At 36.9% G+C, this 21,143-nt stretch overlaps 1 protein-coding gene across 1 annotated transcript in view; it reads right to left on the reverse strand.

Annotated features, from left to right (window-relative positions):
* The window catches only part of SMC1 (structural maintenance of chromosomes 1), a 635,181-nt gene that overhangs the window by 472,942 nt on the left and 141,096 nt on the right, over nucleotides 1-21,143 (reverse strand). The window contains exon 7 of the mRNA XM_090388169.1: nucleotides 854-939. Coding sequence (XP_090244295.1) covers nucleotides 854-939 — 86 coding nt within the window. The remainder of the gene's footprint in view (nucleotides 1-853; nucleotides 940-21,143) is intronic.

A 21,143-nucleotide genomic window follows, 5' to 3' on the forward strand; every position in this document is an offset into this window, starting at 1 on the left:
TAGACTCCCAGGTAGCAAACCCAGCTTGACACACACCAGAGAGAGAGAGAATGTCTGTGACACAAGGACCGACGTTTATTTGTTTATTAGCTACCCGGAAAAGGGTAAAACAATAACTTCTGAGCATTATTCTTCCCTTGTGGACAAAGTGAAAGAGGAACTGAAGCCAAACTCAAGGGAAAGCTAACACAACGTGTGCTATTTTTGCAGGACAATGCTCTGGCACACACACACACACACACACACATCACATCAAACACCTGCCAAATTGGCTGAACTAATCTTCTACTTCTTCATCATTCTGCACATTCACAAGACCTTGCACTATTGGACTGGTATGGGAACGGTCTTTTGGTTTTAATTTAAGAGGTTTACAAATGCTGAAACAGTGTTGTAGAAAGTGCGCAGAGTTGATAGGTGGATATTTTGAATAAACTATATATATAATTGGATTTTCTCGTTTCTTTTTATTATAGGCTGAGAACTTATCAGCATCTCAGACATGAATGTGCCTAAATATAATGCTTTATCCCCATATGAGCTGATTTTCACTTTTAATACTTGCAGAACAATTAAACGAGCACTGTAGTTTTTCAACCAGTGTTTCTTCGTCCTCTCTGGCTTTATTTTCATTATTATTTGTTTTGGGAGCATTGTCCAACATATATGAGAGAGAGAGAGAGAGAGAGAGAGAGAGAGAGAGAGAGAGAGAGAGAGAGAGAGAGAGAGAGAGAGAATGAGTGTGAGTGCCCGCGCATGAACTAACCAAGAAGAGAACTCTCTCCCAGAAAGTTTGTTTTTTTTCTTCAAACAAAGAACATTTTTTTTTCTTCAAACAAAGAACAATTCTTACTTTGCAGTTTCCAACTTTTTCTGCATATGAGCTGTTCTTTCTTTAGCTTTAATGTAGGCTGGCCTTTTCTTATTCAGCTCGACTTCCTATTGTAATGAAATATTATATTAAAAAAACATTAAAAATAAAATGAAAAGAATGAGTTAAATAATATATTTTTCATTGGTATAAAGAACACAAACCATATTTCGTTGTGTTTCTTATGAATTTGAAATGATTCTGAATATGACTACAATTTTGCTTAGCAACCATGCAAAAACTTTCTTTCATATCTGGGCAACACTGGTTTGCCCAAAAAAATTAAAGAAAAGTATTTATGCAATAATACTATATCAAATTTATTTACAATTGTAAGGTTTAACTTCAAGAATAAAATATAATTTTTGCTGCATGTAAACAAGAAAAAAAATCACAAACTAAAAAGTAAAAACAGAACTCAGATTAATAAAAAAAAATAATAAATAAATAAAAAAACATTAAGCAGCATTTGAACATCTTTGTCCTTCCTTGTTAGTGTGATCATCCAAAACCAAGAACCAGATACAGTCACCTGCCATAGCTTCATCTCACCTTCCTTGATAACCCTTTTCCACTAACTGCATTATTCTGGTGGAATCTCTCCAAATGTCCTTTACTAATATCAATCAGATCTGGTCTGAAAAAATCCAAGTGAGAGTGCAAGTAATTTTAAATCTACTTGTCAACTAGTTCTTCATAATTTTCACTCTTAACATTATCAAGAAAGCAATTCACTATATGGTGGAGCAACTACCAGAAATTTCGCTTGGGATAAGTTATTTCATCTTGTTCTAAGGTCAACATCTGCTTAACTTTTAAACCATTAAAGATTCAGCCCTTCAATTTTCCATGAGAAAATTTTAGAAACACAAAATTAACGTTTCAGTGTATCACCTTGAAGATTCAAAACATTGACAAATATTGTTCCAGCTTGATATGGAACATATGAAGAAAGTTTAATAGTCCCAGATTGATATGAAGTGTAGGAAGCAAGATTTTGTTTCTTTGAACCAAGAAACTGTTTACTACACTGTATGCACCAGGTTGTAACTTAATTCTGGTATACCATTCTCCTCTCCTGTAATACTGTCTACTTTCCTTCTGTCCAGAAGTAGAAAAAGCAAGGGAACTTATAAAAACATCCTGAAGTCCCCATTTGGAATTATCATGTACTAGTCATGCATGATATTTCCAAACACATACATACTTCATGGGGATATATTTGCATACCTCTTGTCTGTGGAGGATCTACCCTGAGTGCAAGGATAGTCTCCTTTAATACAAAGGGTACTAGGAAAGTTTTGCAATATGATGCAACAATGATTCACAGGAAGCTGCTTGTTGCTGCATGTTGAGACATGTTCATACGTGCATAGTAGCTGCCGCGCCAAGTCGATGGGCTCAGTTATTCATTAGTAGTGAGAGTGTAAAGTGCTTGCGATGGCATCGTGGTCACGAAATGAGATAAGGACAGTTTTGCGGTATAAATTCGTGCGTGGTTTAACCATAGACCAGTGCTTAGAAGAAATGATTCTTGCACTAGATTCATTGTGGACAATCATCTGATGATGATTGTCCACATCGTACAACGATATTCAGGTGGTATAGAGAATTTCAAAGGGGAAATTTCACTCTGGAGGATTCTGAGAGGCCGGGAAGGCCACGAACGTCAGTTACGGAGGAAAACGTTACTGCTGTGAGGAAAATGCTTGACGAAAACAGGCGAGTGACCTACCAACAGATAGAGGATACTTTGGGCCTAAATGCAATTCGTTCGATTCTGCAAGATCATTTGCATGTGAAGAAACTTTGTTCTCTCTGGGTGCCGCATCAACTGACTGAAGAGCAGATGACACGACGTGTGACTTGGTGCCGGGAGATGTTAAAAAAGTTTGATAAGGGACAATCTCGGTATGTGAACAACATCGTGACAGGTGACGACACTTGGCTGTACTATTACGATCTGCCGACCAAGGCTCAAAACAAAGTTTGGGTCTTTGATGATGACGACACACCCGTAATTGTCAGAAAATCCCGATCTGTAAAGAAGAAAATGATAGCTGTATTTTTCAAATCGAGTGGAATTGTGGAACGTGTCGTTTTGGACACGCAGAAGACAGTCACAGCTAAGTGGTATACTGAACAATGCCTGCCTAAAGTCATTGGATCTATGAAGAACCTGCGGCCAAAGTCAAGAATGGACACCTGGTACCTCCATCACGATAATGCTCCAGCTAACCGCGCCAAAGCCTGCACCGAATATTTGACCACGACAGGACTGAAACTTCTCGAGCACCCTCCCTACAGTCCAGACCCTGCTCCCTGCGACTTTGCACTGTTCCCGCATGTGAAAATGAAGCTAAAAGGGAGGCGGTTTTCCAGTGATGAGGATCTTCTATGGGCTTGGGACAACGAGTGTGCTTTACTCTCTAGTGAAACTTGGCAGAACTGGTTTAAAGATTGGTTTCGGAGGATGGAGAGGTGTATTGAATGTAGAGGAAATTACTTTGAAAAAATTAAATAAACAAAGCTGTATTGCAAAACTTTCCTAGTACCCTTTGTATGAACAGATCACATAATAAAAATCAATAGCCATATATTCCCACTGTGAGGCTGTGTATTTACCTGCTGTGTGCATGAATGTGTGTGTGTATTGTGTTCTCTTGTTAAAAGAGAACAAAATTTTTATTTTAGGACTTTACTTTATGTACCTCAACCAAGATACGTTATTTGCAATTATACTAAACTGATTCTTTTAGGACAAAAAAATAATAAATGCATCCTTTTTTTGATATTATATCTATCTAAATTTTCTTTGAATTTGATGTTATATCTATCTAAGTAAATCATAACATCTTTCTTGTTAAAAAAAAATATATATATATTTAAAAAGAAAAATTTACAAGTTATATATATATTCAAATTTGGTATAGGCTTTGTTAGAAAAAAAAGATTTTTGGCACTCTCATATTCTTTGTTCTTTTGTATAAGCTTGATGCTGAAATGTAGTGCTATGATTAATATTAAATATGATGCTTATATTGATATTATTAAGTTGATAAAGGCTGTGAAGAAAGATACTATTTGAGAAGATTACACTGGTGTTCAAAGAAAGTGCATCACCCCTTAAAATTGTAATTGTCGTCTGAATAACATAACTATATGGCAATATTTCTTACAGATTGAATCAGATAAGATTGACATGCATAGGTAATGACGTAATATTGTGTTAAAATGGAATTGATTTTTCTTCCATGCATCCCTGTTATTTTCACACATCTTTCTACTGCAAATTAGTTCTTGTTTGGTTAACCACTTTTTTCCCCTCTTTCTTTCTCTCTTCTACACTTAATGTACGCTTGTCGTTGATCTATAGTAGATCCTGTACATTTGTATTCTTACAGTTTAATAACAACAACCAAGTGAGTAAATAACGTTTCTTTTTTTTATACTTTTATGGAGGAGAAAAGGTAAGGAAAAATTAATCCCATTTATAACTCAACTAAGGTAAATTTAATCTGATCATAGAATATAACTTACAGATATATTCTTAACTTAACAGAAAATTCTAAAGTGGGAGGGGGGGAAGGCAGGGAAATCTAATCTTCCATAAAGCAGCAGGAGTTCTTATGGTGAGATATGAAGTTACTTAAGCGTAATCAGAGAAAGATATCTAAACCTCTTCATATCAATGATTCACTATGCAAATGTTGCTATCACTTACAAGTATTGTATAGCATCCTTTTCAGTCCCGAAATGCAATGTGGGGGCAAACAAAAGATGTAGAGGAATGGAGAAGGGATGATGTGATCACCCCCTACTCTCTTGACCATCATGTGTTATGTAAGTGATCCGGACCTAAGTCCCAGATCTGAACGGTCCAATGAAAAGCCAAAATTCCCTTAATTGTGGGAAAGTTTTTCGAGATATAAAAGGGCAGACCCCTGTAGAAAGAGAGATTTTTGGAGCAGTTGGCGAGAGATACGAGCCGTTCAACAGAGGAAAGAGAATTAGAGGAAGGCTACAGGCCGGGAGACAGAAAAGCAAGGGAGGCTGAGAAGAAGCGAATACAGAAAATAGAAAAAAGAAAATTGAAAATAGCAATCCCATTCACATAAAAGCTTGGTAAGGGAAATGGTAAGTTAAAATACCTCCTGCAAGATTCTGGTAAAATGATTCGAACAGAAAAGTAATTCGCATTGATTCTTACTTGGAAAGAATGATAATATTTTAACATAGGATTGTTTTTCTAGAATGGTAACACATTTATTTGTAATGCACCTTCAAAACACTATAATGTTTAATGTCTCCTAATGCTCTGATGAAGAGTAGAATAGATTCTCTAGTCTCAAACGCTGAATTAAAATAATAATAATGGTAACACATTTATTTGTAATGCGCCTTCAAACAGTATAATGTTTAATGTCTCCTAATGCTCTGATAAAAGAGTAGAATAGAGATTCTCTAGTCTCAACCGCTGAGTTAAAATAACAATGCTAAATCATTTATTCAAGCTATTCATATGTAGTTCACATTTAACTTCTCTCATATTTTACCACTGTATTAGGTGAAAATCCAATTTACCACTGTATTAGGTGAAAATCCAATTTACCACTGTTGTTTAATTTCATTAATAAATGTGTTTTGTTTGAAATAATAGGCTTCCTCTCTGCTAAATTTTTCCACTAGGGAATAGAAATCAGATATCCCTGGAAGGATTTAGCGGCATTGAAGATTATATGGTTGGGAATCTTCGATGAATCATAACGCAGGTCAAAGCTGCAGCATTCAGGTCCCTACCCTTGAATGGCAAGGGCCTTAGAGACTAGTCCTACTTCACCACTAGAAAAATAAATTGAGAAGAGGGGGAGTTAGAAACAAACGGTGCCTAAAACGTGATAATTATACTGATGGTAAAAATATTAGGAACACCTACGCTCTCCTCCCCACCTCATAGAGGAAACCTCAACAATTGCATCAGCTGCTACTTTCAGCTATATAAGCACGCTCTGCAAGAGTTGCAGTCATTCCTTGCTTGTGTCAGGATGGCAAGTTACGTGCAGTTGATACCATGGAGAAAGAGTGCTATTGTTGCTTTACGTGAGGAAGGATATTGCTTATAGAGTGTCTTGTAATCAATTGACAGTGAGCAGATTTCTTTCCAAACTCAAGAATACTGGTTAGGTTGATAGGAAAAAAGGAATTGGATGTAAACAAGTATGTAAACCAGATGTTAACTATGCCAAAATAGGACGGCGTTTTGAAGGGCTTATGCCTTAAAAACCATAAAGCTGCTTCTTCTGAGCTGAAAAGAGAATGGGAAGAACATACAGGAGTGGTAGCAAGTGCAGTAACAGTCAGAAGACGCCTCTTCAAAAATGGACCTGTAGCCCGTCATCCTAAGAAGAAGCCCCTCCTCACACAAAAAATAAAAAAGGCCCGTTTAATTTGGTGTAAGGAGCATGTCAAATGGATCCCCCGAGCAGTGGAAGTCAGTTATTTTCTCGGATCAGAAGAAATTCAACTTGCATGGCTCTGATGGGAGACAAATGATTTGCTGTAGACATGAAGAATATCATCCGGATTGTATGGTGTCTACACTGTAATTCCCTACCGGCCAAATATTATGGGGGTGCATTTCGTATCACAGAGTAGGTCATCTACAGTTTATAAAAGGTTCCGCAAGTGCCAATAGACACCTGGGCTGTACTGAAAGGTAAATTGCTGCCAACCATTAGAGACCATTTCAACCTGCCAAGTAACTGTATCTTTCAAGATAACTCTGCTCCTTGTCATTGGGCAAAAAGTATAAGTAGGCACTTGGGTTGTTATTTTAGCTTGATTTCTACATTAGAGGTTCAACAGTAATGGGTTTACATTTGTTATAGGTGAATAAATGGTTGCAAGAATGGTCCATTACAACTCTTAGCTGGCCAGGAAACAGCTCGGACCTGAATCCTATAGAGAACTATTGCCATCGTGGAATCTGCAGTTGCCAGAAAGAAACCAAAACCCCTTCGTGCAGTTCATGAAACCATAATTCGTGTTTAGAACCACAAACAATCAGTTGATTATCTACAGAAATTGATCTTGTCAATGTTTCGACGGTATGCTGCTGTCATCAGAGCCAGAGGCGGTTCAACTAAGTATTAGTTTGGACCTAGTGAACTTTTCATTTTGTTTTCCATTTAAAATGATAAATTGAAGTATTTGATAACATTTCAGCAAAAATTGTTGTGTTTACCAAAACTGTTGTATAAAGGTTGCAAATGCTCATTTTGGAAAATTCTGAGAGCATCTGTCAAATACTACTTAGCTTTGCCTTAACTATTAATAACTATCTTTTGTTCATACAGTCAGTCCTCGTATAGCACGATAGTTGTGTTCCTAGAAACCCTCATGCAGTGCAAAATCGTGCAATATAAACAACAGGCCCTATGGGAAAAATGGGGTTAGGTGCTGACCACCCAAGATTGAACACACATCTGTAACGAAAACATTACCAAACACAATAAATAATTGTAATAAAATATTGCTAATGCTTTTGCTTCTATCATAAGCAAACTTGTTTTTTGTTTGATTTTCTATCCAAACGGATGACAGCCATTCCATCTCTTCCAATTCTTTGTGTCTTAATCTAATGGATTTTAATTACACTTTGAGTTGTTCCTGCTATGAAAGTTGTTTTTATTTTCTCTGCTTTCTTTGTAATTCTCGGCGTTGCCTCATTTAGGCCTGTAGCACTTGCAATATCACATGGTCTTTCATTTCGCTCAAAGCATTTCACAATTTCATATTTTTTTCTCTATCGACAGTGGTGGACTGGCCATAAGCCTTACCGGGGGGGGGGGGTGATTTTGGCCATAAATGCTAGTATGAGGCCACTACAAGTTTTCCCGGGTAAGAATTTTTGACCCAGACCGCCTCTGTTTATCAATATTGCTTTTCTTTTTTTCTCTGAATCTCTAGTGTCTTCACCAGGACGCTTCCTTTTCACACCTTTTAAGTATTTTACCATTTTTAGGAAATAAAGCACAATTAAAAAATGAGGAGGCATGCTTGATACACATAAACAAAGCTGTGCACGTGTAGCAACTCAATAAACAACACCGAAGGCAGAGACACACTATGCACACCTCACTAGCTCACATTTTACTAAAGCACATTTCTGGGGGTTGCTACCATAAAACAATAAAAACAATTTCCAGTTGCATTTCTGCTAGCAGAATCTGTTATAAACTGGTAAACTCGATCTAATTGCATTTGCGATAATACCGATAGCTGGAATCGTGTGGATTTTTAAGCTATTATGGTGAAATGTGTTTCCCCTTCACTGATATAAAAAATATAAATACATTTTCAGAACCTTCTCTTCATTCCTATCGTGTTGTGTTCGGTTGGGATGATTCCGCATTCGACTGCCATTTCTTGTAAACAGAAAGGCGAATCGTGCATAAGCGAATTCGGTTCATGTTATATACGATATCGTTCCCCTATTTATAAATCGTGTATGATCGAATTTGTGTAGATATACAAATTCGTACAACACATGTTATACGAGGACTGACTGTATTTCTATTTGTGATGCTAGTCATTAATGTAACATACCATCGCAAAAAAGGGTTAGAAATGTGAAATTCCTAGGTGATGCAATTTCTTTGAACACCAGTGTATATCTTCAGATTTGATTAAAAAATATATTAATGAAAAACAAAATACCACACAAGTCTTGTCAATCAATTTGGCCCTGGAAATATTGCACAAGGCTCGTGGGGTAGAAATATTCTCACCGTTGTCTGTGCTTGTTAAGAGGAGAACTGTTTCTACTGGGATGGAATACACTTAAATAGAAAAGGTGCAAGAATATTTGCTGATGCTATCAAGGCAGTTTTGGGTGGGTCAGAAAATTGCAAGCTAGGGGTGATTCATAGACTAATAGATTGATGGTAGCCACAGGAAGATGTGAAAGTGATCCTTGTACTGCTCTATTAGAATGAGCAGCAGCCTGGAAAACAAGGTGCCAGATTTTCCAATAACTGCTGGGAGTCATCATGGAATAAGTAAATACATGGGATGCATTAGGGTAATAAAGAGTAACATCAGATATGTGTATACTTGCATCAACACCAATGCTAGGGAGTACAGTCAACTCCCGCATAACACAGTACTTCTACAACAAGGTTTTGCTCTAACACAATTAATAATTTGCGGCAATCCTTGCACCACACGGAACTTATATAACACTGTTTTGCTCTAACACAGTTAGAGAATTTTGGTAAACCTCGCATAACGGGGTATTTTTTTTGCGGGAAAAACCTTTTTATTATGTTGTATGTAATTTTTCATCATTTCCACTTGAATCTGCTTGCTGTTGACAATGCTGTTGTCTCAATAAATTTTTTTTCCCTAGTGAGTCAACAATGCTGTTGACTCACTAGGGAAAAAAATTTATGGAGAAAAAAATCCCTGTATTTTATTTTGTTGGGAAATCCCTGTGTTATGTTCTGTGTTACTGAACTTGTGCTTGTTGAACTTGTGGAAAAATATAGATTTCAAAGTTTTATTACTATTGGATACACAGAGTAACATGGCCTTAGTCGTCAATGCTCTTAAAAAAACAAAAAGGTATGATTACTGAAGACGTTCAAGAATTACTGGTAGAAAAAGACACTGGCAAAGTGGATTTTGTGGAAATGGCATCAGAGGTAAAAACAAATCAATGCAGAGGATGATACGCAGATTAAAATTCTAAACTTCCAAATTTTACACTAAAAATCATACGGGAAGAAACAAAGTTAGCCAAGCAATGAGAATCTTATTTTTTGAATGCAGATTCTTGAATGAAAGGAGCTCAAAGTTCAAAAGGGTGCTTCAAAAATGCTCAATTCCATACAATGAAATTCACAAATATTTATCAAGCAAAAGCAAGCAAACAAACCCAGATTACTGATTTTTTAAAGAGAGCAGAAGATACACGAAATCTAAAACAGAGTATTTTTGTTAGTTTTATTAACATTTTATTAACAAAACTGTGTATTTTCGTTAGCTTTTGAAAAGCAACTCCCCCCCCCCCTTTTTGCACTTTTTCTTAGTCCCATATAACATGGTTTTGCACAACAAAAAATTTTACAGGAACCGAAAGACTGTATAGTAAACAATGGTTACCTGTTTAGTAAACAATGGTTACCTGTTTAGTAAACAATGAACAAGGGTTACCTGTATAGTAAACAATGTCAATGAATTCGAAGTGCTGATCAAGACACACACAGATAAGGAATGCAGAATTTGAAACTATATGGGGGAGCAAAATGTGCACAAAAAGGATGAGCAGGGGTTATGCTGTTAGTCAAGAAACATAAAAACTAAAGCAGTGCATCCAATTCACATCAGGGGACAGTTCAATGTTGAGCCAGTTTGGTGGGGCATAAACACTGGGAAATCAAAAATAAGAATAGAAGTCCGTTACAGGCCTAATGGCTCTGATGATTACAATGAAAAACTGTACACAGAAATTCAGTGAACCAGGAAATCAAAATGTCTTATAATCGGGCTCTTCCGAGATGTTGATTGGAAACACTCACTAGCAAGACTTTTGCCGATTTACTGAATGATTGTTTTCTACAGCATCATATTTGAGAGGCAACCAGAGGGAGTAATACTCTTGATCTGCTTATCAGCAGTGATTATTCATACATTAAGAATCTGCAGATAGAGGAATCACTAGGTGGCAGTGATCGCAGTGTACTGATATGGGATTTACTTAAAGATGCAACTACAATCAGAGGAAGAGAAAAGGATTTTTGTTTTCGTAAAGGTGACTATAGTGGTCTCAGATAGTTTTTAAATTCTATACAGTGGAACCAACTGATGATATTACCAACAGCAAATTCTAAATGGGAGCATTCAAGAATTAACCTTGGAAGCTACTAGGCTTTTCATATCAATTAAGAAATACTGTTTAAGATTTAGGGCTATATGGATGTCAGATGAACTAATAAGACTCATGACAGGGAAGAAAAATGCATGGATGCATATAAATTATCACATGGCACAGAAGCTTATGGTAGAAGTAAACTAGTATGTAATCAAGTCACTAAAGAAGTTAAGCAAGCAAAGCAAGATTACAAGAAATCTTTGGCAAAAGATGCAAAGAAAAACAACAAAGACTTTTTTTCATTATATAAACTCTAGAAGGAAGGAGATGAATCAGATTGGTCTACTTGATATCGATGGTTTGATTATTGATGATTCTGCTGTGGTAGCTGACAAACTGAATCAGTATTTTGCAACTACATTCACACATGATTTCTGTAGGAAACCAGAGGCCAGAAGTTTATCAAACTCTAACAGGGAGCCAGTGGTGAGCTGTGAATATTTTAACAATGGGCTCGCACTTTTGCCGAGCTTTTGATGTGAAATATCCACTGGGGGGGGGGGGGATACCTAATGAGTAAATCTGATCGGTCGTGGAAGTGCCGTCTGCCAGAGGTGCTTCCCACACTCACACCACTAGTTTGTGCGGACCACTCACTAGTAGTATGGTTAGAGCACATGATGCATTTTTCTTGACCAGTACGATATCTGGAGTTCTAACTTTTTAGAATTTTTGAATAGTATGATGTCACAATCACACTTCCTGCAGTTACTTCTGCAGAAGTATGATTGCAAGTATTTGTCATATGACTGCAACAATACAAAGATTTGTCAACGATTTCTTTTTTCGTCTTGCATTTTCGTTACATTCCATTGTTAGGTGCCCTGAACAGCTGCATATGTCGTTTCAACAAAAAGATCGGGTACCTCAATTGATGCTGTTTTCAGAGACATTTAGATACGTTGCAGTAGGAAATATACACTCCTCACTAGTAATCATAAAGCCATTATATCTTGTCTTCCAGAAATTATGAAAATTTGTGAATGATCAACAAAATATTTACAATACAAAAGCACTTTTATTTCGTAATCGATATATACAAATCAAAACAACTAAACAAACGTGAAGGATGTTTCACATAACACCATCTGCCGCGCGTACTCGGCATACGCCCGACTTTTTATTCTTTTTTTTATAACTAGGGAAATATAATGGATACATTTTTTTCATGATAAAATTTTAATATTGCGAAAAAAAAATTACATAAATATTTTCCATTTCACAAATAATAAACTATCACAAAACATTCTAGAATATAAAATATAAAAACATATACAGTGAATTCTGATTATTTGGGCCACCAGTTAATCAGGGCAGCTGTTTATTTGGGGCAAATCTTAAAAAACAGAAACTAATAAAGAAAATAGCCAGGGTTTACTTCGCTTAATTGAGACAGCGTGCCGTTTAATTGAGTCAGGAGACCGGAGCAGTAGAGATTACCCTATGATTGTCTCTAACCGTACCACGTGGTTGAGTCAGATTTCTGGACGTCACAACCATAAAACAATAAAAACAATTAGCAGTCATCTGTTTTTGGGATTTTCTGTTAATGCAATCTATCATAAACGGATAGTAAACTCGATCTTATTGAATTTGCGATAATACCGACAGCTGGAATTCTGTGGGTTATTATGTTGAAATGTGTTTCACTTCCATGGAATCTTCAATCATATAAAAAAATTAATTTTCAGAATCTTCTCTTCATTCGTATTTTTAAAGCTATGTAACTTGTTACTCCATTCTCGACTGCGTGTATCATGTTACTTGTAATTTGTGTGCACCATGTTCTTTGTTATTGATTGCTTACCTTTTTACTGTTTTAAATTTTAACCCCCACCCACAAATATCAACTAGTTAGTATGTACATATTACAGTATGTATTAATTATTCCTATTATCAAGTATATTCTTCCAATTATCACGTGTATTCTTCCAATTTTAACGCATCGGAAGTCCTGATGTGTCCCAAATAACTGGAATCGATTGTATTACATAAAAAACAAACTGTTCTAGAAGAGGTAAACAAAAATCACAGATTACATGAAAAAAAATTATTACACAAATATTCAAGAAAATTTTATTCTAAAAATTGCCATATACAATTTACTTCTTTATTAATATTTGTTGTCGATCTTCTTCTTTGCTCAATAACTGAGCTATGATTATGGAGGAGATATGTCGTAATGATCTCGATAAAACTGAAGCAATGTTTTTCCATATAGAAATTAAATGCATGGTCATCATATCTGGAACATTTTTAATTGTCGAATACGTCATTTCTATTGTTACAATATTATTCATTACAATGAAAGCTCATTCAGTTTCAGTACTGCTAATCGCAATGGTTTCAAGGATATTACTGGCTTTTTTAATTGAAAAGGGAATTTCACTCAATTTTAAAGATAACCTGTCTTCGAGAAAATTCTAAAATCGTTAATTTTTATTTCATATTTTATTGCAAAACTTAAAATGCTTATTCATTTTTCATGCCATGGAGATGAAGGTTCTTCCATATTCCACGATTTCGGGTAACATATGTTTAAAATTTGATTCAATTCCTCATCCCCAATGATATCATTATTTAATTTAAAATTACTCTGTTGCAATAATTACCGATCCTTTAAGGATAAAACAATGCACTTTAATAACTTGTCACAAGATAATTTTTTAAATGTATTCTTACTTTCGATTTTGATTCCTACAAATTCTTTCGACTTCGACATGCTTTCAACTTTAGCTCCAGAATTTTTAGTAATGCTGCGATTTTGTAATTTTTAGTAACTATAGTAATGCTGTGATTTTGTAAAGCTTCTGGAAGGTAAGAGAGCTCCTGCAGGTGTCAATCATTAGTGCTAAATCATTAAGAAATTCCAGATTTAGAAGTCAGTTTAATAATTTCGGATTCCAAATGGTTGCACAAAGCGGGATAATTACCACAAACCGGAATTGTCATCCACAAGCTAAAAGCTACCAATCTGGGCCCGAACACATGACCAACCTTCATAATTTCCACTTCAAGTTCTTTAGCAATCAACCTCAATCATCACGCTGGTTTTTTCGAGATTGGTAATATAATGTATACAGTAATATAGTGCATAATATAATGGATAGATGACTCTCGTCAACCAGTGCAATACCACCACGTTGCTTATGGAAGGCTTGAGTGATGGAACCTATGTTTAGTCGCCTGAGCTAAGTTCCAGTCAACCCTTTCTCATCTCTTCCATCATGCAATATGATTGATGGCTTTTGAGGTTATGATGAACATCGTGGTGAGATCCAATATTCCTTACATTTCAAGGGTACAGCTCTAAAATGGTGTTCACAGGTCGGCCGCAAGTTAGTACACTGGACAGACCGAACCTAATGGTAACTCTTTAGGAGGCTTCTAGATCAGCTAGTGTATAATCTTGCTACCTCTACTATGCCAGATAATGACTGGAGGGAGTACAAGTAGTGTGTATGCAGGGAAATTGTCGAGGCCAAGATGTGTCAAGGATCTCGGTATATTATGGTATATTCTTACATATGTACGTAATATCCAAAAATTTCATTACTTCATACAGCATGTGCCCTCCCCACTTTTTCTTACTATCGAATACACATGTCAAACTAATAGAGTAAGCTTATCTGTGAAAAGATCTAACCCTCCCAAATACTTCCTATTTCATTTCACAAATATACGTGGTTTCAATTCTAATCTCAACTACATCCATTTCAACTTGCAGTCTACCAAATCCCATGTACTTTTTCCGAAAAAAATCTCAGTTATCGGTTGATTCAACTACTGCTTATCCCAGTTGCCAATATTATCCACTGTATGATTACTTTTGCCTCAAAGGTGGTACTTGTGCATATGTCCGTTCCGACATTACCTGTCAGAGACTTGGTAACTTGGAATCTCCTCTCTTCGATCTTCTCTGGCTTAAAATCTATCTACCTCATTGTGTCGAATTCATTTGTTGTCTTACCATTCTCCCAACTCTACTAATCCCTAGAGCTCTTTGACTTCCTCTCTTTGCAACTTGCCTTTCTCCAGTCCAACTTTGCTCAGAGTGAGGTAATTTTCCGTGGTGATTTTAATGTTCACAATTCCAGCTGGATTCCATTCTCTAGTCACACAAACCCAGCTAGTCAAGATGCTGAGGCTTTTGCAATTACTAATGTCTTTGCACAGATTGTTCATCTACCTACAAGAATACCAGACAATCCTAACCATACAGCCAACACGCCTGATCTTTTTCTCACAAACAACCCTTCTAAGTACACGGTCAAACCGAGTGGTCCTTTAGGCACCTCAGATCACAACTTGTGATTGTCTCTTTTCAAAGAGAGCGTTTATCTCATGGCTATTCCCAACCTTGTATTCTTTGGCATTACAAGAATGCAAAATGGGATGACCTGCAAGATTCTTTTCTTCTTTTCCTTGGTTGGATTACTGTTTCAAAAATTCTGCTGTCAATGTTTGCTCAGATCGTGTCAGTAAAATTATTCTTGTAGGAATGGAATTCTTTATTTTACACTCCACTTTAAAAGCTCATCCTTTATCTAAACGTGGTTTTCCAATAAATGTGCTAAGGCTGTTCAAGAGAAGAACATTGCATATCATAATTGGCTTTTTTCTAATTCTTCAGTTTCATTTTCTGCATACACCAAAGATCGTAACAACTGAAAAGCAGTTATCAATTAGTCCAAACTCGATTTTGAACAGGCTAAGAGTAGAAAACTTGCTTCTTGCCCTAATGGTAGCCAAGCACTCTGGTCTCTTGCCAAAGCTATTGACCGCAACCTTTGCCCATCTCAGCTCCCACCTTTGTCAAAACCAGATGTTTCTGTTGTCATTTCAGCAAAGAATAAAGCGGATCTGCTAGCATCCCATTTTTCTTCCAACTCTTGTATTAATTATCTTGGTAAAACACCTCCCACCATTCCCAACACTCCATTCAATACCTCCTGTGCTCTTCCGTCAAAAGGATGTCAAGAAAGATTTTGACGAATCTCGATGCTAAGAAAGCTCCAGGTGCTGATGGTATTTCTCCACTTGTTCTCAAAACCTGTGCTCCTGAACCTACTCCTGTTCTTTGCTGCCTTTTTTCACTTTCTAATTCCAAAGGTGTTTTTCCTTCTGCTTGGAAATTTGCTCATATCCAGCCAGTTCCTAAAAAGGGTAACAAATCCCTCCCATCCAATTATCATCCCATTGCAATTACTTCTACTCTTTCTAAAGTAATGTAGATATCAATTAACCGCCAACTTTTAAACTACCTAGAAACCTTCTGTCTGATCAACGATCACCAGTATGGATTCCGTCAGTGTCGATTCACTGGTGATATTGGCTTATGTTACCCATTTATGGACAAATTCTGTGGAAAGTTTGGTGAAACACAAGCAATTGCTCTTGACATCTCAAATGCTTTCATTCGTGTTTGGCATATAGGTCTTCTAAACAAGTTTCCATCTTATAGTCTGCCAACTGTTTTTTGTAATTGATTATCAAGGCCTCCATAGCCAAGTGAGCAGGAGCGGGAGTGCAGTAACACACGCTCTTTTGAGTAGACCGGGGTTCAAGCCCCTGACTGCGGAATATGGTCGATCTGCCAACCCGCACTGGACCAGCGTGGCAGATTATGGTCCATTTCCCTCAGCATGAATTGTTGAGGAGGCATCCCTCCTGCAGTGGGTTGATAATGGCTGCACTTCTTTTTTTTTTTTTTATCCAGTTTTGTCTCTGAACGCTCACTGAGGGTGATGGTAGATGGCTTTCTGTCTTCTAACTCCTCTACTAATGCTGGTGTCCCCCAAGGTTCAGTTCATTCCCCCACTCTTTTCCTCTTGTATATTAATGACCTTCTTCCATTGACTGCAAATCCTATCCATAGTTTTGCCAATGATACCACATTGCATTCCACTTTCTATTTTGAGAAATCTTGCCCTGCTCAACCAGCTTCAACTTCTCGAATAACTGCTACCAATTCCTTAAATGCCGATCTCCAGGTAATTCTCCGGTGGGGCAAAGACAACTTAGTTGATTTCAATCCTTCTAAAACTCAGTCTTGTCTTATATCTCGCAAAAAGGATTCTTCTGCACCTATGCTTATTTTTGGTGACACTCTGATTTCTAGGCAAAATGAAATATCTCTTTTGGGGATAACCCTGAGTTCTAATCTCTCTTGGCACAAGCACATTACAGATATTGCTTCCTCCGCATCTAAAAAACTTGGTTTTCTCTTTCATTTTCGGCATTTCTTTTCTTCCAAACAGCTGTTCACTCTGTACAAGTCACAAATCCGCCCTACCATGGAATATTGTTCCCACATCTGGGACGGTGCCCCCAAAACCTCTCTCAGGCTTCTAGATTCCATTCAGAAGAGGGCAGTTAACTTATTTTTTTTTTTTTTTTATGAAAACCCCAAACACGAAAGGTATCAAAACCTATAGTACTTAGTACCGTGCATGGGTAGAAGGAGAAGTATGGGGGGGAGGGGGATGCTGGAAACTTTGCTCTAGAGACTAAACATGGGTTTCACCACTTCAAGCCTCCAATAAGCAAAGTGGTGGTATTTCACCGGTTGATGAAAGTCATCTACCACCTACAAAATTTAATGACTCCTCTCTAACAGAGTCTCTCCACTCGCTGTCTCATAGACGTACTGTTTCTGCTGCATGCCTTTTCTACAGATACTTCCATGGCACTGTTCTTCTGAATTGGTTTCTATAATTCCCGCTCTCTCTTTCAAAACAGTTCCGAACACATGCCTCCAGCAGCCAACATCCATTTACTGTCCAACTTCAAACTCACAGAACCAACTTTTCATCTTTCTCGTTTATTCATTCAACTGCGTTTTCTGGAACAACCTTCCTTCACACATATTTCCTGCAAATTACAGTCTACAGAAGTTGAAGTCTAATGTCAAAAAATATTTTCTTTCATCTTCTGAACCTCCAGCCCAAGTGCGATATTAAGTACAATAGGTTCTAATACCTGTCGTGTTTCGGGTTTCATAAAAAAAAAAATAATGCATACAGTTTTTTTTTTATTATTATTTTATTGGCTGAATGCCGTAATGTTTTGAAACATTTTGTTTACAGTGAAGAACTCGATGCAGTTTCAAAACCTGCTGACATTTTGTCTTCGGAAAGTTTATTTTATATCTTAGTTGATCTTACTCCCACCCCCTTCGACGTCGCTACTGTCCCTAGTTTTTTGAATATTGTCCAAACTGTCAGAATCACTCGGATATTCAGCTACTGTGACCATATAAACTTAGACAGGAGAAATTTACTGAAAGGCATGGATCACTCAGTTTCTCCGAGAAACAGATGACTGCTTTCAGTAGAACCACAACACAGGTTGTCTAGAGGCTATCCGTGTGGGGAATACACCTTAATCTTCTGACTGGCTATGGAAAAAGCTTATTGACTAGTGCGACTTTTCAGTAGGTGGGATAGGTGGCTGCATTGGATTTACGCAACTAAAATTACGGATCAGTAATCCCTTTAATCCTTAATTCGCCCTTTCTAATTGCCTGAAGGCCAGAGGTGGGAACAATACGTACAAAGTTAAGTCTCTCATAATCCGTTCGTTATGTGGAAATTTTCTTCATTCTACAGAAACTATTTTAAATGTAATTACCAAGTGGAATTTAAAAAAATGCGCTATAAAATTCATTAAACAGTGGTCTGACTGTAATTAAATCAAAATGATGCAATTTTAAAATACATAACTGGTCCATTGCGCCATTAAAATGGTGGGGATGGGCCCCCTTTCCACACTGTAATTTTGGCACTGTACACTCAATAAGTGAATTCAGGATTTCATTTTTAAAATAAATGATCATTTCAACAAACTTTCCAAATGATCATTTCAAACTTTCCAAAAAAAAAATAACAATGGGCTTGCAAGCCCACTATAGCTCACCACTGCAGGGAGCCAAATGATTTGGTATTATCTAAGAGCAAAGTTGAGGAGAAATTGTTACATTAAAGGAGGAAGCAAAGGAAGCTGGCCATTAGCCATGATTATGAAGGCATTCTTGGAACTAGGATAGATCCCCACGGACTGGAGATGTGCAAATGTATCCCCAATTCATAAAGGAGAATCAATAGGCGACACGAATAATTACAGACCTGTCAGTTTAACTTCAGTTCCAAGGTAAATAATGGAATCACCGGTTAAAGAAGCATTGTAGGATCATCTAGATAAGACTGCAGTTATAGTTCTGACAGAACATGGGTTTGTTAAGGGCAAGTCTTGTCTCACCAATTTGAACAGTTATTATGACGTCACAAAGGAACTGGAGGCAAAAAATAATTTGGTTATCTTATACAGCAGACTCTCGATTTACCAGGATTGGTTTAACCGGGCCACTTCAAGACTCCAAATAAAAATAAATAAAAAAAACCCAGAAATCATAAAATTCAAGTAATAACTAGAATAGATATAAAGAGATGTTTTGCAAGTCGTAAATAACCAACATACAGGGCGTAATAAAGTCATCACTGGGAGATTATTATCTTGCAACCCCCGCTGTCTTCACACCCGACGCTAAAAAAAAAAGAGAGAGAGAGAGAAAAAATGTTTAGTTTGTTTTAGTGCATCGCTTTGATTATTGTTTCATCGCACCACAAAGAGAAAATTTTTTTTTTGTTTAGAAATCGCAAAAATGATAAGTAAACGCAAACAAGTTGCGCTTTCAATTACACAAAAACTTTAAATTATTCAAAATTTTGAAAACGGTGCATCCATTAAATCTTTAAAGAGCCATTATAATGTTGGTGACCAAATGATGCGCAAAATTGTAAAAAATAAAGGGAAGCATCGTATTGAACACGAATAGTGCATGGTAAGTTTATCTATCGCCACATTTTTTTACATAGGTTGCTGAAAATTTTTGGATATACTGTTTTAAGTCCCCAACCCGAGTAACTTCGAACTTACGTTAATTTTTTTTCGCTCAATTTTTTTTTTTTTTTTTTTAGAATTGTAAATTTAAAATAGAATAATAATAATAAGCAACCAAAGGAGCGGGAGTGCAGGAGCACACGCTCTTTGAGTAGAACAGGGTTCAAGCCCCTGACTGCTGAATACGGTCGATCTGACAACCCACACCGGAGCAGCGTAGCAGATTATGGTCCATTTTCCAACAGCATGAATTGATGAGGAGGCTTCCATCCTGCAGTGGGTTGTTAATGGCTGCACTTTACCTTTAATGACGATCACTGTACGCACAAGCGAGATATGGAGTAACAAGCTTAAAAATAGGAATGAAGAGAAGATTCTTAAAGGTTTTTTTTTTTATGACTGAAGATTTCAGTGAAGGGGACACACATTTCACCATAATAACGTAAAATCCCACAGAATTCCAGCTATCAGTATTGCAAATGCAATAAGATCGAGCTTACTACCCGTTTATAATTATATGCATTAACAGAAAAGCCCAATAAACCAGAAAGTGCAAATTGTTTTTGTTTTATGGCAGTAATCTGGAGAAATGTGATTTAGTAAAATGTGAGCTCGCATGGGGTGATAATAGTGAGTTCTCGTCTTAACCCTGTGAAGTCCTTTACAGAAAATTCATTTTGACCATTATTATGATGCCGACTAAAAGAATAAGTGATAGTGGTACTAGTAAATCTATCAAAAAAAAAAAACGAAAGCGACTGATTCGGATCAGAAAATTAAATTAGGGATGTCTGAAAATGGTCAGATGCTTAGAGGGGAACAGGTATCCTGTGTGTTATCAGACACTCAGCCTAAAACACTGAGGGATCCAATACCTCTAATACAGAAGATTTAGGAGAAGTCCGGTTGGCCTGCCTCCCTAAAATCCACTTAGGTGGCAACGAACATGTAGAGTGGTTCTCTTCAAGACGCCTGGTCAGCGTGAAGAGGAAAAGACCAAACCCTATAGCATATAACAGCACGAAAAAAACAAATGGCCCTCAGTCCCCAGAAGCTTTCACTCCCCTTCTTACGGCAGAGGGAGGATCACAGTGGAAGCAGAGGGTGCTAAGAATCTCTGGGTACAACCAGGCTGCCATGCACGGAAACTGAACTTGGCCTGTTATAACGTAAGATCACTCATCGGTGAAGACAGGATATTAGAGCTGGAAAAGGAATTAGAAAATGTGAATTGGAATATCATTGGTTTGGCTGAAACAAGAAGAAGAAATGAATCACTTATAAGTTTATCAAGTGGAAATCTGCTGTACACCAATGGAAACAGAGAAAGGAGTGAAGGTTTCTGGTCCATAAAGATTTTAAAAACAACACTTTGGAATTGAAAAGTACATCACCAAGGGTGTCAAGACTAATACTCAAGATTTCTGAGAGATACAA

Source organism: Mastigoproctus giganteus, chromosome 13, assembly GCF_048544385.1.
Source record: "Mastigoproctus giganteus isolate SK-2022 chromosome 13, ASM4854438v1, whole genome shotgun sequence".
NCBI classification, from domain to species: Eukaryota; Metazoa; Arthropoda; class Arachnida; order Uropygi; family Thelyphonidae; genus Mastigoproctus; species Mastigoproctus giganteus.